The sequence below is a fragment of the Eimeria tenella genome, genomic scaffold (assembly GCF_000499545.2).
Source record: "Eimeria tenella Houghton genomic scaffold, Eth_scaff2433, whole genome shotgun sequence".
NCBI classification, from domain to species: domain Eukaryota; phylum Apicomplexa; class Conoidasida; order Eucoccidiorida; family Eimeriidae; genus Eimeria; species Eimeria tenella.
In genome coordinates this window covers 1,048-1,297 of record NW_013542295.1, presented here as the reverse complement: position 1 = coordinate 1,297, position 250 = coordinate 1,048, and the positions used below count along the sequence as shown (strand labels likewise).

The following is a 250-nucleotide window of genomic DNA, read 5'->3' as shown; positions in this document are numbered from 1 at the left end:
AGCAGGAGCCGCAGCAGCAGGAGCCGCAGCAGCAGGAGCTGCAGCAGCAGCAACAAGGGGAAGCCCAACACAGGCGCTGTTCGCCAGTATCTCAGAGCGCGCCAGCAGCAGCAGCACCAGCAGAAACCGCAGCATCAACAGCAGCAGAAACAGCAGCAACAGCAGCAGGCCCAGCAGGTGCAGCAGTCGCAGCAGGACCTGCTGCTGGAGACACTAGCAGCAGCCTTGCTCGTGGCTTCGCGTCTCTGGG

The 250-nt window shown here is 63.6% G+C and overlaps 1 protein-coding gene across 1 annotated transcript in view; it reads left to right on the top strand.

Moving 5' to 3' along the window:
* Positions 1-250, top strand: part of ETH_00042535 (uncharacterized protein) — a gene marked incomplete at both ends in the record, with an annotated part of 1,656 nt that overhangs the window by 1,252 nt on the left and 154 nt on the right. Inside the window, one exon of the mRNA XM_013374983.1 lies at positions 3-250. Within this exon, the coding sequence (XP_013230437.1) occupies positions 3-250 (248 nt within the window). The remainder of the gene's footprint in view (positions 1-2) is intronic.